The 13,789-nt window shown below is 40.8% G+C and overlaps 1 protein-coding gene across 2 annotated transcripts in view; it reads right to left on the reverse strand.

Moving 5' to 3' along the window:
* Positions 1-5,991: 5,991 nt before the first annotated feature.
* LOC114662846 (C-C motif chemokine 25-like) overlaps positions 5,992-13,789 on the reverse strand; it is a 72,131-nt gene continuing 64,333 nt past the window's right edge. The window contains exons 4-6 of one of the 2 annotated variants that reach the window (XR_007936476.1): positions 13,598-13,706; positions 8,873-10,574; positions 5,992-8,546 (exon numbers count right to left, since the gene is read on the reverse strand). Coding sequence is in view for 1 of the 2 variants with exons in the window: in XM_028816548.2 (XP_028672381.1) it covers positions 10,563-10,574; positions 13,598-13,706 (121 nt within the window). In the remaining variant the exon portion in view is untranslated. Of the gene's footprint in view, positions 10,575-13,597; positions 13,707-13,789 lie in introns of both variants that reach the window. The other variant, XM_028816548.2, reaches the window with a different exon arrangement.

The raw sequence follows: 13,789 nt of genomic DNA on the forward strand, positions 1-13,789 counted from the left end.
GAGGGAGTACTAATCTCAATTGAGTCTATCAAAGATTTTGATGATCTGCCTTTATTAAAGTAGCAGAACATAGGCAGGAATAAATGGTGTAAATAAATAAAAATTTCTATTAACATCTGGTCACCCAGAACCCAAATTTAAGACCCCCACAGTTCTCTTTGTGTGTCTGTCAGTGAGCGCCAGTAAGATTAGTATTTCCTTTACCATTCTTTTTTTTTTATTTCTTATTATTTTCTCGTTAAAAATTTTCTTTGTTAGATTATAGTGTTGCTTGCATGTACCATCTGTTGGAAAGAAAAGCAGCAATATGCTGTTTAATATAAACGATAAACACCTCGGAATGGATGTGTTGAAAATGAGGCCAATGAGTGTCATCTTTAAGACAGTATTCCTCCCAGGCTGACGTTTTAAGTTCTTTTTTGTTCATTTTTGATGCTTTTATTACCATTTATGAAAGTATTGTTGTGTATTTGCATGATCGGTCTTGTTATGCATTATAACAAAATATTTTTATTTTGTGATTATTTTGTTTCTTTGTTTTGTTCTGCCTGGTTTCTTTGAATTTTTTGGTGGCTCCTCCCCTCGAGAGGCGGGGCCATTCTGACTTCAATGTTAGATGGTTGCCCCCAGCCTTCATATACAGGCCAGAACAGCAAGTCATCACAGTTCATTTGAGTTCTTTGAAGATTATTAACAGTATTGTTTGCTTTTACTGATTCTCTTGATTTTTTTTTTTCCGTTTATTGGGTTTTTCCATGGCGTTGTGTTTTTAGGACTTGTTCACCTTTGGATAGTATTTCAGACAACTCTTTTACTGCTCTTTTGAGCCTTTTCCTTTTGTTAATAAACATTTATCTTTTCTAAAGATTCTTGTGGACTTATCTCTTTACAAGCCAGAGTTTTCATGGTTCTCCCTATCAGATGTATTTTAAGAAGTCAAGAGACTTTTGTGTGATTTTTGAGCTTTAAAAGCCTGTTCTCCATTTTGGAGCCTAGTCTGGCCTAAAGCTTAGAATCAGGCTTGTCTGGGTGAGGCCTCTATTGGGGCAGGGCAATCACATTCTGGCCTGTGTTTTGTGGGTCTTGTTGAAGGCCTCACCCATTTTTTCTTTTATGTGGTGTTGTTATCACAATAATAAGTGAGCGTGTTGTGAGTGATATTGTACATATTGCATACTGTTAAATTTATAAAAGACTGGGCCAGCTAGCTTCTAATAAAACTCACCAGACATTACCAGAACACTCAGTTGTCTCCTTTTTTATTGCTTGCCATAGTGGTGCTTCCTCACATCAAAACATAAGAAAAAATATGACCAGGGGCTATCATTCACTCTAAATTGTCCCAATGTGTCATCCAGTGCATTTTAACTCTTTTAGGGAGGATGTCGACTTTTTTTGACATGAGGGGTTGAGGGCGCACATCGGCAAAAGTCGACGTCCTGGGATAGAGGGCGACAATCATCTGTTAATGGCAACTGTTATGATGTATAAAATCTACTAATTATTCTCTATATTTTTATTATTATATTTTGTTCAATCCCAACAAGATGAATTCAGATGTAGGAGGCATTACATTAAAAAGGCATATCCCTTACACCTCACTTTTATAACAGTTGTTCACAGCATAGTGCTGAATTGGTATTACAGCCTGGGAAAGGAAGACTGAGCCGTGCCTCAGGCTACTGATTATTTTATGGATGGACATCTAATTATTTTACAGCCTGGAAAAGGAAGATCTGCCGACACCTCAGAGAACATAAAAGGTTTTATTGTTTGGGAAAATGAACATTGAATTAATTCTTCATTTTGACAGCTAGCCAATCAGAATGTCTATTAATCACATCTTGCAAAACCCTCTGGTACAATTTTAGAATAAATATGTCTTGTCTGAGGAGTGAGTAGGAAAGTAAGGAAGTAAGGAAGGAGGGAGGAAGAAGGACGAACGTAGACATCACTGGTCATCAGAAAAGCATCATGAACATCGATTGCTAAATCAAATGCCTCCCTGTGACATTCATCCTTGTCATCTGTAACTTTTTTGTAAGCTTTTTCTAAAGACTATATATATTCAGACTTCCTATCAGTACCTATTTTCTATTATTCTTTGTTCCAGTGGTATTATTATTATTCTTGTAATAAATACCATGCTGCTTTTAACTTTATATGCTTTGTCTTAATGTCTATAGAGTGATTGAAATAATAAGTTATATTTCTTTGATCACCTAGTGCAGCTGGAGATTTGCCATTACCTCTGTGCTGCGAGGTTTATTAAGGCTGAGGGTGTGAGCTCCACCCAATAGTAGGGAACAGTACGTAAAGTAAGGCTGATAAATGGCCTATAGTCAAAAGTACTGAGCCTTTTTATGTTTAAATGTATTCTTGTAGACCAAAAGTAATATTTAGGTCTGAGATATCATTAAAACATCGTATGTTGTTCGTACCGATAATAAGTAAGTCTCTTGAAGTGCTGAGTGATAGGCTGTGTTATTCCTAAAGCACTTGTGTGGTTTAAAGTGCTAAAGGTTAATCAGCTATGTGTGTGTCATTCATGAGGCACTGTTGTGGTTAGGGTCTGTGTGTATACGTATAGCTATGTATGTGTGTGATAATCTTAAGGTGCAACAGTAGACCAACCCAATAACAAACTTGACGAGTACACTTACCCTTGAGGGAAAACAGGTAAAGGGTAAGTAGAGGGAAATACTACGATAATACAGCGACAAAACTCACCATTACGTTAAAGGCATTCCCTCTCCGCTTGGAGGAATATTAGACTCATTGACTCGGCATCTAATCCTTACATGTGCGTGAGTTACGAAATATAAACAAATGTAAACAAAGGTAAAGATGGCATCGACATCTCACAAGGGAGCGAAGCGAGTACAGAAAACAAAATACTCAACAGACAATGTTTTGCACATTATCGCTGAGTCGGATTCTGATTTTTCAGAACCTGATTTTGTTGAGAGTGATCAGGAGATCGAGCAAGAGAGTGAGGAACAGACAATTGAAAAGGAGCCACCAGTGTAATACATATTGTAAGCAGTGCAACATGGTAGTGCATGCAATTGGCTGCTTTGAGCGATATCATACTTTGTAGGACTTTGCTGTGTAACATATATGTGATATGTATGTGAAATCATATAGTATGCAGGCTCATACAACATGCAGGACAGTAACATTTGTCAAAAATAAATATTTTTTTGTGGTTCGGTGGCAACTGGGCCATAGTCAACTCGGTGAAAAGACGATGTGGCGACAGACAACTCGGCGAAAGACAATTCAGTGAAAAGACAACTCTGCGAAAAGACAACTTGGCGACATCCTTTACCAGTTAGGTAATAGTTAGTTTCAAAGAGATTTTTTAATGATATTTAAATGACAATGTAGGGCGCAGGAAAATCCACAGAATCACCTGCTTTATGAGAGTCCCAATATGTTGAGAGTAAAGATATTCCTTAAGCCGTACTCGCAGGTCACCTTTTGTATTCTAAATAACGTTATCATACGATTACAATCAATACAATTTACATAAAGGATTAGCGATTTTGGTTGCAGAAGATAATGTAAGATCGAGTTTGTTCCATCTGCAGAATAAAGTTCATTCATCAATTACATAAAGCTATTTTCAACATTTTAAATTACATTGTCATTTACATATTATTAAAAAATCTCTTTGAACCTAACTATTACCTAACTGGTAAAGGATGCCGCCGAGTTGTCTTTCGCCGAGTTGTCTTTTCGCCGAGTTGTCTCTCTCCGAGTTGTCTTTCGCCGAGTTGTCTTTTCGCCGAGTTGTCTCTCTTCCGAGTTGTCTTTTCGCCGAGTTGTCTTTCGCTGAGTTGTCTTTTCACCGAGTTGTCTGTCGCCGAGTTGTTTGTCACAGAGTTGTTTGTTGCCCAGTTGTCCCTGAACGATTTTTTGTTGATTTGATGTCTTAAACCATTGCTTTGTGTTCTTTTTTTTAAAAAGTTAGTTTTTGTAAAAAAAAATCACCCTTGGGAGAAAAGAAACAAAAAGAAAAATTGCCCTAAAAGAGTTAAAGCTGACATGGTCTCCACTTTACTGTGATGACTCTATTACTTGTGGCAGATTCCCTCCACTATTTATGTGAAAAAGCACTTCCTGGGTTTTCTCGTCGATGTACTTCCACTTACTGTCCACTAGGCGGCCCGAAGAACATTCCTACATACTTCTGGCTGTTCCCTAAATTGAAAATGACCGTAAAAGGCAAAAAAATTCAATCCATTGAGGACATCCAGGCAGCCACAACAGCCCAACTAAAGAGACTCTCAAAAGAAAACTTCCAGAACTGCTTTGCAAAGCGGCCATTAGCGTTGGGATAAGTGCATTCGAAGTGGAGGAGAGTATTTTGAGGGGGACTAGTAGTTGTAAATCTTTTACTACAATAAACGTTTCTTTTTTAAACATTCACCGTATTTTTTGATCACACCTCATATACTCACTTTATTATTTTGCATATTGTTTGTTTTTTGGCTCATGTGCGATCATCGATTGGGGAAGTTTATTTGGAAGAAGTACGGCTTGTCGGGTCTAACATCCTCAGCTTGCCTGGCCACGGGTCTTGGTGGTGTAGCTGCCGGTTTGGGAGAATGAGTCGGCCATTACAAACTAACAAGTGTGTGTGCCGCCTGACACTACACATCAGCATTTATCAGGTTGTATGGTTGCCAATGTTCACTTGTACTTTGCTTATTGTTATTACTTATGAATATTATCAATAATACACCATTTTATTTGCAATGGTGATGGACAGGTTGACAGGCGAGATTAGACAGGAGTCCCCGTGGACTGTGATGTTTGCTGATGACATTGTGATCTGTAGCGATAGTAGGGAGCAGGTTGAGGAGACCCTGGAGAGGTGGAGATCTGCTCTAGAGAGGAGAGGAATGAAGGTGAGCAGGAACAAGACAGAATACATGTGTGTGAATGAGAGGGAGGTCAGTTAGAGTTGACAAAGGTGCATGAGTTTAAATACTTGGGATCAACAGTACAGAGTAATGGGGATTGTGGAAGAGAAGTGAAAAAGAGAGTGCAGGCAGGGTGGAGTGGGTGGAGAAGAGTGTCAGGAGTGATTTGTGACAGACGGGTATCAACAAGAGTGAAAGAGAAGGTCTACAGGGCGGTAGTGAGACCAGCTATGTTATATGGGTTGGAGACGGTGGCACTGACCAGAAAGCAGGAGACAGACCTGCAGGTGGCAGAGTTAAAGATGCTAAGATTTGCATTGGGTGTGACGAGGATGGACAGGATTAGAAATGAGGACATTAGAGGGTCAGCTCAGGTTGGGAGACAAAATCAGAGAGGCGAGATTGCGTTGGTTTGGACATGTGCAGAGGAGAGATGCTGGGTATATTGGGAGAAGGATACTAAGGATAGAGCTGACAGGGAAGAGGAGAAGAGGAAGGCCTAAGAGGAGGTTTATGGATGTGGTGAGAGAGGACATGCAGGTGATGGGGGTAACAGAACAAGACGCAGAGGACAGAAAGATATGGAAGAAGATGATCTGCTGTGGCAACCCCTAACGGGAGCAGCCAAAAGAAGAAGAAGAAGATCAATAATACACCATTTAAAGTTGTAACTTAACTCCTGCTTGTCTTTTACTCTGTGAAAGTGCCTGAAGTTATTGATGTAGAAGGAAAGGTGGGGAGAAGTCATAAAGTGCAATACCTTAGAAACAGTGGGACGTCTGTGGGGTCTGAGGCATTCTGACAAAGGCAACTCAATAAAGAATACAAAAAGGCAAAGTGAAGTAATACAGGACTCTACCAAGATAAAACACTCTCATTTGCCATTTTCATCTTCTGGTTGCTGTTCCACCACAGACCTGACAGACACAGCTCCTCTGTGACTTTGAATTGGATTGCACAGTTTGGATTTGTAAGTCACTTTGGATGAGAAATTCAGCTAAATAAAGAAAGGCACACAAGAGATTTCAAAGCTTAACAAAACGACCTGAGGACCCAAGGATTGTCTTCTTCATTTTATTATCCAAAAAAAAAATTATACAAAATCGATAACTGCGTTTAAAAAAGATGATTACATAAAAAAGAACACAAGATACAATTTTTTTTTAAGATAAAACAGTTTGAAGCAGCATTCTGAAGGCTCAAAATTAGCAGACACGTCACAAGGTGCACTCACAGTCCCGTGCGGCCCCAGCGATGTGTCAAATTCCACTAGATATACATTTTTGCATAAGGTAGGCATAAGTTCATTTGGCAAATATTGGAATGCAAAACAAAAAAAAGTGCCAAGCGCACCCATTGCCAATGGCAAGTTGTTTGTTAATGCAAACAGTGGCAGGAGAGAAAAAACAGAAAAGATTTAATGTCACAAAGGCAGCTCTTGTAAGGACCAACACCTTTGATGGACGGAAACACGACATTCAAAGTCTAATTTCACATTTTGCATTTTCCGCTGGGTGATGCCATTGTGCTGTCTAGATCTGCGTTTCCCAACATGTAGGCTGGGGCCCCTCTGGTGGGTCATGGTGGTATTGCAGGTGGGCCACGGCTGACCCTAGATGAAAATTGGTGCTACAGTTGCCCTCGATTCATAGCAGCACCATCGCTGGTGGATTGTGGCCGATCCTGGATGACTCTAGCTCTGGCGATCATGCTCGACTCACCGAGGAAGAAAAGCATTGACGACTGCACTTGTTTCATCTAAGACTCTGGCGATTGCGCGGGAGAACCCCCTATTTGACCATCACACTCAATTCACTCAGGGGGGACCACCCCATTTCCCCTCTGTTCAGGCGATTGCTCTAAATTCACGGAAGGGAACACTCCTTTCCAAAACCAAACCCACTACCTCTGGTTGGTGGTAACCACAATAGCATATGAGAAATGGGGTCATGACACCAAAAAGGCTGGGAAATACTGGTCTAGACAATAATGGTGACCCGACCCGATTAATTGTAATGAGGTTGCGTTCATGTGCTATGAGAAAAGTGGGACAATCCCCCCCCCCCCCACCAGGTAGGAAAACCTTTCCACTGGGAGACAATTCCCGTGATAGCATTCGTCGAATTGTGACGTGACACCGACCTCTCACGTCATTGGGTCACATAAAAATGGGTCATGTGATACCTGCTAAACTTACTTCCTTTAATCTCAGCTAGAATTTCTTTTCTGTGTGGACCTCACATCTCCACCAAAACTCCAAGCCAGAATGAGCAGACAAGACACCATGTCACTTTCATGACACGTGGACCCAGCGGAAATCAGCTGGTGGTTGTGTTGGAGGAGGGTGGAGGGGGAAGACATGCTACCCACACACCATGACGCCATGTTGTTGGAAAGCAACGCCCCATAACACTGAAAGTGACTTCGGCGGGATTTCAATATCACGTTTTTCCAGTACGTTAATCCTTTGGTGAGCCTGAGAGGAAGCAAATTGTGAGGAGTGCGCCCTGGTCTCGCAAAATACAAACTTGGGAACTCAGGAATGAAGAGGATGGGTTTAGGGATGCGTGAGACATTAAAATCACTAAAAACATTTTGGGCAGCAAACTGACGGAAAGGATTTTGTTTTAAACGTATTGATCTACCTCGTAAAAGATGGCTTGATTTAACAGGGTGATTGGTTTCCAGTACAGGCTCAAATTCACATATAGGAGCCGACTTGTGATAAGCATTGAGGGAGAAGCAGTAAGCATTGCTGGCCGCAAATATTGTGCTTTTTCTAGTAAGTTAATACGTTCTTTCAAATGTATCCATTGATTAGAGGACCAGTGTTAGTTAATTGGTGTGGTGTTAGGTGCCGTTCACATTGAAATTTAAATCTTATTTAAAAAAAAATCTTCTAACTTAAAGTATTCGTGGGAGTGGGAGTTATTATTAATTGCGTGTTTACCTTATATTCTAATGTTTCTAGAAAATAATGATTACTTATTTCGTGGTGCAGTGACATTATTTTGTTTTGTTATACTTCCCGTTGTTGGATGTTGATCCATAAGAATGAGGTCTCGGATGTCACTGTGTCTTATGTCATAAATTTGACGCCTTAAGTGCCGGTGTGGCGGTTCATTCAGTATCTGTGATTTGGATATGAACTCAATCAAACAAAGAGCCAATTTCTCTCCTGATTTTTCTGGTTTTTGATCTTACAGTTTTCCCTTAAATTACTGATTAGAGGTTAGGCTTTGGTGCAAAGTGTTATCTTCTAGGTTACGACTTGTTTCTGGTTTTAACTATGTGTCATCTCCTGGTCGTCTTCAGAAAGAATACATTGGGTGGGGAGAGGTGTGAAATTGGAATTACATTTATGGCAGGTTTTATTGCATTTAATTTTATGCAGTAAACATTTCTCTGTCATATGCCATTTGGTATGGGATTCATAAAAGCAGTGTTAATGTTTGTGATGTACCATCTGTGGAAATAACAAATGTGATACATTCTATTACTACAAATGTTTGTGGTGTACCATCTGCTGGAATGAAAAATGCAGTGCGCATGTCTCTGTTGTATTCATTTGGTATGGGATTTGTAAAAACAGTGTTAATATTTGAGATGCGCCACCTGTTGAAATAACAAATGAGATGCATTTTATTGCTACAAATGTTTGTGATGTACCCTCTGTTAGAATAATAAATGTGATGCATTTTATTACTACAAACATTTGTGGTGTACCATCTGTTAGAATGGCAAATGCAATCCATATGTCTCTGTTGTATCCATGTGGTATGGCATTTGTAAAAGCGGTATTAATGTTTGGGATGCATTTTATTGCTACAAATGCTTGTCAGAGACATAGCAACCTGTGTCCATCCAGTTGCTGTTTCTGTATTATATGTTATTAGGTATTGGGATTTGCAAAAGCAGTATTAATATTTGTGATGCAACACTTGTGGGAATAACAAATGAGATGCATTTTATTGATACAAATGTTTGTGATGCACAATCTGTTGGAATAACAAATGTGATTTTTTTTTTTAATACAAATGTTTGTGGTGTACCATCAGTTGGAATGACAAATGCAATGCATATGTCTCTGTTGTATCCATTTGGTATGGGATTTTCAAAAGCAGTGTTAATATTTCTGATGCATCACCTATCGGAATAACAAATTAAATGCATTTTATTGCTACAAATGTTTGTGATGCACCATCTGTTAGAATAACAAATGTGATGCATTTTATTACTACAAATGTTTGTGGTGTACCATCTGTTGGAATGACAGAAGCAATGCATATATCTCTGTTGTATCCATGTGGTATGGCATTTGTAAAAGCGGTATTAATGTTTGGGATGCATTTTATTGCTACAAATGCTTGTCAGAGACATAGCAACCTGTGTCCATCCAGTTGCTGTTTCTGTATTATATGTTATTAGGTATGGGATTTATAAAAGCAGTTCTAATGTTTTTGATACGCCGTCTGCAGCGCATTTCATTACTACATGCATTACAAAATACATTCCAATAGATGGTACACTGCAAACGTTAACCCTGAGGTCTGCCCTGAATTGTTTAGATTTCAACCCGTCAACTGAGCTAAATGAATGGGCATAGGCAATAGGCTTCAGTACCAGTCAACAAAGGATGAGTTTACACTGGTTCAGATAATGGACCGAAGCAACTCAATTTGGATTGTTAAATGAAACTCTAAACTGTATTAAATTGTTCCTGTTTGTGGATGGGTGCCAGCTGGCTGGCAGCATCAGAGCAGGGTGAATTCTTGCCAAATGCCCAGTTTCGCTTAGATGCCCATACGTTACATTGTTGCCACATTTCAACACAATACCCTGGCCACATTCGAGGTGTTCTTAATCAAGTTTTGGCTCACTACACATTGAATGCCCGGGTGGCAGTCACACCCATTAGAAGAGGCGTATCCACCCTAATAAAAAAAAAAAAAAAACAAAAATCCAAGAGCCGGGTTTGATGAGATGCCAATGGCTCGTTGCGTATTTCCTAACCAGTAACAACCAAACAGACCACACAGCCATTTTGTTTAATGTAGTGGTTACACACATAACAGAAGCCATGGGCTGTGCGAGTCTAAAGATGATATTCACAGTGTAAAGCACCAGAGTGAAAAATGATTTTTCAGAAAGCCAAAGCTAAAGTCTCAAAAGCGTTCACATTTTTAATTAACCCCTTAATGGCTGTTTAAGAGAACCTCGGTGGCACTTTGGCTGTTAAACACTGCAGCTCTTCACCTCCCAAACCTCAGGGAGGAGCTAAACAAGCATAATTTGCATATGTATATGTGTATCTATAAGTATATGTGCTCCACACACCAGCAGTACGCTGATAAAAATATCAAAGGATTACAATCAACTACACGCCCCTGCTATGGCTTCCCAAGTGTAACTATAGACATGCGTATAAGGACAGCGGCAGCGAGAGCTTCAGGCCTGTTACTGACTTAATCCTAACCCACCCGCCCCCCTACCCTGTGGCATTACCCTGTACACTGGGTACCGGGCAGATTGAAGTGTAGTGTAGCTCCAGCAGTTGAGCGGTGCCTGGTGAGACCCCCCTCAAAAGTGCACTGTGTGGCCTGGAAGCCCTCCAAACTTCTAGCATGAGTTTCACTTCATCTTCTGCAAAAGAGAAAAAAGAAATAATAGACAAATGAAGAAAGTGATACCATGCTGAGCTAGAGTGGTGCAAACATGTCACATAAAGAACACAGAAGAACACCTCTAAGCAACTCCGTGAAATGGGGATTGAAACACACAAGTCAGGAGATGGAGACAAGAAAATATCCAAGTGACTGAATATCCGGTTATATCAATCATGAGGACGTGGGAAAGGTCAGAGCTGGAAATCTGATAGAGTGGGCTGAGAGATGGAGGGAGGCCACCAAGAGATCGCTGAGAACACTGAAGGAGTTATAGCGGCCATGATTGGAAAGACAACAACTGAGCCCTCCAACTCACACGGAGTCTACAGTTTGGTACATCCTGAGAAAGAAAGCAAGCACTGGTGAACTCAGCAACGCAAAAAGACCTGGACGTCCACGGAAGACAACAGTGGTGGATGATCGCAGAATCATTTCCATGGTGAAGAGAAACCCCTTCACAACAGCCAACCAAGTGAACAACACTCTCCAGGGGGTAGGCGTATCGATATCCAAGTCTACCATAAAGAGAAGACTACATGAAAGCAAATACAGAGGGTGCACTGAAAGGTGCAAGCCACTCATAAGCCTCAAGAATAGAAAGGCGAGATTGGACTTTGCTAAAGAACATCTAAAAAAGCCAGCAGAGTTCTGGAAAAACATTCTTTGGACAGATGAAACCAAGATCAACCTCTACCAGAATGATGGCAAGGAAAAAGTATGGAGAAGGCGTGGAACAGCTCATTATCCAAAGCATAGCACATCATCTGTAAAACACGGTGGAGGCAGTGTGATGGCTTGGGCGTGCATGGCTGCCAGTGACACTGGGACACTAGTGTTTATTGATGATGTGACACAGGAGAGAAACAGCCGAATGAATTCTGAGGTGTTCAGAGACATACTGTCTGCTCAAATCCAGCTAAATACAGCAGTCAAATTGAGTCATGATACAGATGGACAATGACCCAAAACATACAGCCAAAGCAACCCAGGAGTTTATTAAAGCAAAGAAGTGGAAAATTCTTGAATGGCCAAGTCAGTCACCTGATCTTAACCCAATTGAGCAGGCAGTTCACTTGTTGAAGACTAAACTTCAGACAGAAAGGCCCACAAACAAACAGCAACTGAAAGCCACTGCAGTGAAGGCCTGGCAGAGCATTAAAAACGAGGAAACCCAACATCTGGTGATGTCCAGGAGTTCAAGACTTCAGGCTGTCATTGCCAGCAAAGGGTTTTCAACAAAGTATTAGAAATGAACATTTTATTTCCAGTTATTTAATTTGTCCAATTACTTTTGAGCCCCTGAAATGAAGGGATTGTGTTAATAAAATGCTTTAGTTTCCTCACATTTTTATGCAATCGTTTTGTTCACCCCACTGAATTAAAGCTGAAAGTCTGCACTTCAACTGCATCTGAGTTATTTCATTTAAAATTCATTGTGGTAATGTACAGAACCAAAATTAGAAAAAAGTTGTCTCTGTCCAAATTTTTATGGACCTAACTGTAGTTGGAGATCCTCAAAGGGAGAGAATGAATCACGTATCATAAAGCAGATTTTTATTCCTGAGCTTTCAGCTCCTGCCAGGAGCCGTCATCAGAGGATAATGATTAGATGTACAAGAATCAAAGGCAGTATATAGCAAAATTAGGTGGGGGGGGGGGGGGGGGGGGTTTGAGGGTAGGTGCGGGGGGTAATGAGGTGGGGTAAGGAGGGTGTTGGTCGTAAAGTTTTATTTATTATGAGGATGTTCTTCTCCCCCCACTCCTACCTAATTTTGCTATATATGACCAACCAGGTCATCCCTTTTAATTGCTTCAACTTCAGGGTGTAATCTTAACTCCGCTTAGCTAGCGAACGAGAGAACTCCTTAATGGATTTACATCAGGTTTTTTTTTCTATAATTTGCTTGAACATTCCTGTTGATTTTGTGACTTCTCTCATGGCGCTAATAATCATAGTTCGTTTGCAGGAGCGATATATTCACGCTAATCCGAGACAAAGGCTGCGGGCCAAGGGAAGGGGGAAGCGTGACGTCAGGAGTGGGGAGCCGGGCAGGGCCCTCCTTGCTATCCTGTTTCACTACTATGCGGTTGGAGCTGCGGAGGATGGCTGTTAATAATAATAATAATCATTTATATTTATGCAGTGCTTTTCTATCTACTCAAAGTGCTTTACAGAGACAGTTGGGAGCCACTTCAACCACCACCAATGTGTAGCATCCACCTGGATGATGCAATGGCAGCCATTCTTGTGCCAGTATCCTTACCACACATTACGTTTTAGCTGGTGAAGGGGAGAGAGAGAGACAGTTAGCTAATAAGGGACAGAAGATGATTGTGGGGACCAGAATGGACAAGACTGCGGTGGGAAATGTAGCCATTGCAATAGGGAACACCATACTCTTTTTGAAAGATGCCCAGGTATGTTTTTTGACCACATAGAGTTAGGACCTTGGCTTTACGTTTCTTACAGTACCGTGTCTCTGGTGCTGTAGTGGGACCCACAGTGTGAATGCCCCCTGCTGGCCTCACAAACACCTCTTCCAGCAGCAACCCATGCTTTTCCTTGTTGGTCTCCCGTCAAAGTACTGGCCAGGCCCCAAGATGCTTAGCTTCAGGTGGAGGACCTGCTCTGAAGTGCCAGCGGTTAGGCTGCCTTTTGCTGCACCTCCACTGGGCTGGCTGGCTGGAGTCAGGACTGCTTTACTGGATATTCCTGAAGAGCTCACACCACTTTAGCCATTTCAGGTAAGTAACCACAACAGATGGCACCTGAACCCAGTCTTCTGTAGCTGGGAGGCACCAACACTGACCACAGGGCCACTCTGTAGTGTAAATGTGAACTGATTATTTGTCACTTAAGCATATTACCAATAGGCATCGTGGTAGATTTCACGGTTTATTGTTTTGTGAAGTGGGCCATCATAAGCCTTACCCCTTAAGTTTCCTTATATCCTTTCCTTTTTATTTATTATTTCATTCTGAAGATTCGTTACGTCTCACCTTCTGTTGGTCATCCTGAGTTTGTTTATCAATCTTTGCCATAATCTTCTTCACCCATTTCGCCGTTGGATTAGCACAAATGATCTTTCCTCCTGAATTGGTAGTTAAGCTGTAAAGTAAAAAAAAAAGAAAAACACAGACTTTAATAAATAAAAGGCTAAAATATTGTCTGAAGTCCACAAAATGTCAATC

Source organism: Erpetoichthys calabaricus, chromosome 12 (assembly GCF_900747795.2).
Source record: "Erpetoichthys calabaricus chromosome 12, fErpCal1.3, whole genome shotgun sequence".
Classification (NCBI taxonomy): Eukaryota; Metazoa; Chordata; class Cladistia; order Polypteriformes; family Polypteridae; genus Erpetoichthys; species Erpetoichthys calabaricus.